Below are 1,931 nucleotides of genomic sequence, written 5' to 3'. Positions count from 1 at the left end.
GCCCCTGCGGCCCGCGCTGCCCCGACACAAGGCTCGCCCTGCGCTCCCCGCCAGCGCGCTGCGGGGGGCACCCGGCGCGGGAAAACCCACCGCAAGCGGCGGGAAGAGCGGCAGTGCGAGAGGCGGGCGAGCGCTCCCCCCGGACAGCGCCTGCCGGGGCCCTTCGCTCCCCCCTTCTCCCCCCGCGCCCCCGACCCAACCCTCCGGCGCCGGGGCCGTGCTGCGCCCCGGGCTTGCCCCGGAGCCCCGCGGCAGACGGGCGGGGGGCGCCGGCCGGTGGCGCCCCCGCTGCCTCAGCCCCCCGGGGCGCCCCAGCGCGCCTCCCGGACCCGCCGGAGACCCCCCTCCTGCCCCGGCTCCGACCCCGCGCCCGCCCTCCCCCCCTTCCCGCCGCGGCCCCCGCCGCTGACGTCAGCGCCGCGCGGCCCGCCCGCTCCCGCCAAAGCCGTCGCGGGGCGGGGCGGGGCGGGGCGCGGGGGGCGGCCGGGCCGGCGGGAAACTTCTGCGGGTTCAGCACCACAGACAGGGCGGGCGCGGCGCCGCCGCCCGGCATGCGCGCCCCGCCGCCCCGCCGCCCCGCCGCCCCGCTCGCCGCCTCTGCCCCCGCACAGCCGCGGCGGCCCGGGAGGCGATGGAGGCAGCGGCCGGCCTGAACCAGAGCGCAGCGGCCGCCCCCCGGCTGCCGGCCGGCGGCGGCGGCGGGAACGGCAGCGCCTCGCTGGAGCTGTCGTCGCGGCCCCCCGCGCCCGCCGCCCTCAACCCCTGGGACGTGATGCTCTGCGTCTCCGGCACCGCCATCGCCTGCGAGAACGCGCTGGTGGTGGCCATCATCTGCTACTCGCCCGCCCTGCGCACCCCCATGTTCGTGCTGGTGGGCAGCCTGGCCACCGCCGACCTCCTGGCCGGCCTCGGCCTCATCCTCAACTTCGTTTTCCAGTACGTGATCCGCTCGGAGACGGTCAGCCTGCTGACGGTGGGCTTCCTCGTCGCCTCCTTCGCCGCCTCCGTGAGTAGCTTGCTGGCCATCACGGTCGATCGCTACCTCTCCCTCTACAACGCCCTCACCTACTACTCGGAGAGGACGGTGCTCTGCATCCACACCATGCTGGCGGGGGCCTGGGGGGTCTCCCTCTGCCTGGGGCTGCTGCCCGTCCTGGGCTGGAACTGCCTCCACGACCGCGCCGCCTGCAGCGTCGTCAGACCCTTGACCAAGAGCAACGTGACGCTGCTGTCCGCCTCTTTCTTCCTCATTTTCCTCATCATGCTCCATCTCTACATCGAGATCTGCAAGATCGTTTGCAGGCATGCCCACCAGATAGCTCTCCAGCAGCACTTTCTGACTGCTTCCCACTATGTCGCCACCAAGAAAGGAGTCTCCACCCTCGCTATCATCCTCGGGACTTTCGGGGCCAGCTGGCTGCCTTTTGCCATCTACTGTGTAGTGGGGGACCCAGACTACCCTTCCGTGTACACCTACGCCACGCTTCTACCCGCTACCTACAACTCCATGATCAACCCCATCATTTACGCCTACAGAAACCAGGAAATCCAGCGGTCCATGTGGGTGCTCTTCTGCGGCTGCTTTCAGGCTAAAGTGTCCTTTCGCTCCCGGTCCCCCAGCGATGTCTGAGTGACTTTTCTCTCTGTCGTACCCCACCGAGTGACAATCTACCCAGTGAACTATTACAGTGCCTGTTCGAAACTTCAAACCACGTCGTGAAGTCGTTGGAAACATGCTTAAGTATTAGCACTTTATACATGTTTGTATCTCTGAGAGTGGTTCGGGGTACAGAGTTTTGGGTTCTGTGAAAAAAAAAAAAAAAGTGGTTGTATATAAATTTGCACATCACATTTGTAAAGTGAAGACATTCCGATACCGCTTAATTATAGCACCTTATTTCTAGCTGCTGACCTGCCAAAACAGTGTTGCC

General features: G+C 67.2%; 1 protein-coding gene across 1 annotated transcript; it reads left to right on the top strand.

Moving 5' to 3' along the window:
• The first annotated feature begins 625 nt into the window (after positions 1-625).
• On the top strand, positions 626-1,630 carry GPR6 (G protein-coupled receptor 6). The gene has a single exon (XM_009491222.2). It carries the CDS (start codon positions 632-634, stop codon positions 1,628-1,630), a length of 999 nt encoding a protein of 332 aa, XP_009489497.2. The 5' UTR covers positions 626-631.
• The last annotated feature ends 301 nt before the right edge of the window (positions 1,631-1,931 follow it).

This window comes from Pelecanus crispus, chromosome 3 (genome assembly GCF_030463565.1).
Source record: "Pelecanus crispus isolate bPelCri1 chromosome 3, bPelCri1.pri, whole genome shotgun sequence".
Classification (NCBI taxonomy): Eukaryota; Metazoa; Chordata; class Aves; order Pelecaniformes; family Pelecanidae; genus Pelecanus; species Pelecanus crispus.
The sequence above is the reverse complement of the archived record's forward strand: the minus strand, read 5'-3'. Positions and strand labels throughout refer to the sequence as shown.

Excerpts from the sequence above, each read along its gene's own strand:
- GPR6 (XM_009491222.2), top strand. The coding sequence starts at position 632 with ATGGAGGCAGCGGCCGGCCTGAACCAGAGCGCAGCGGCCGCCCCCCGG.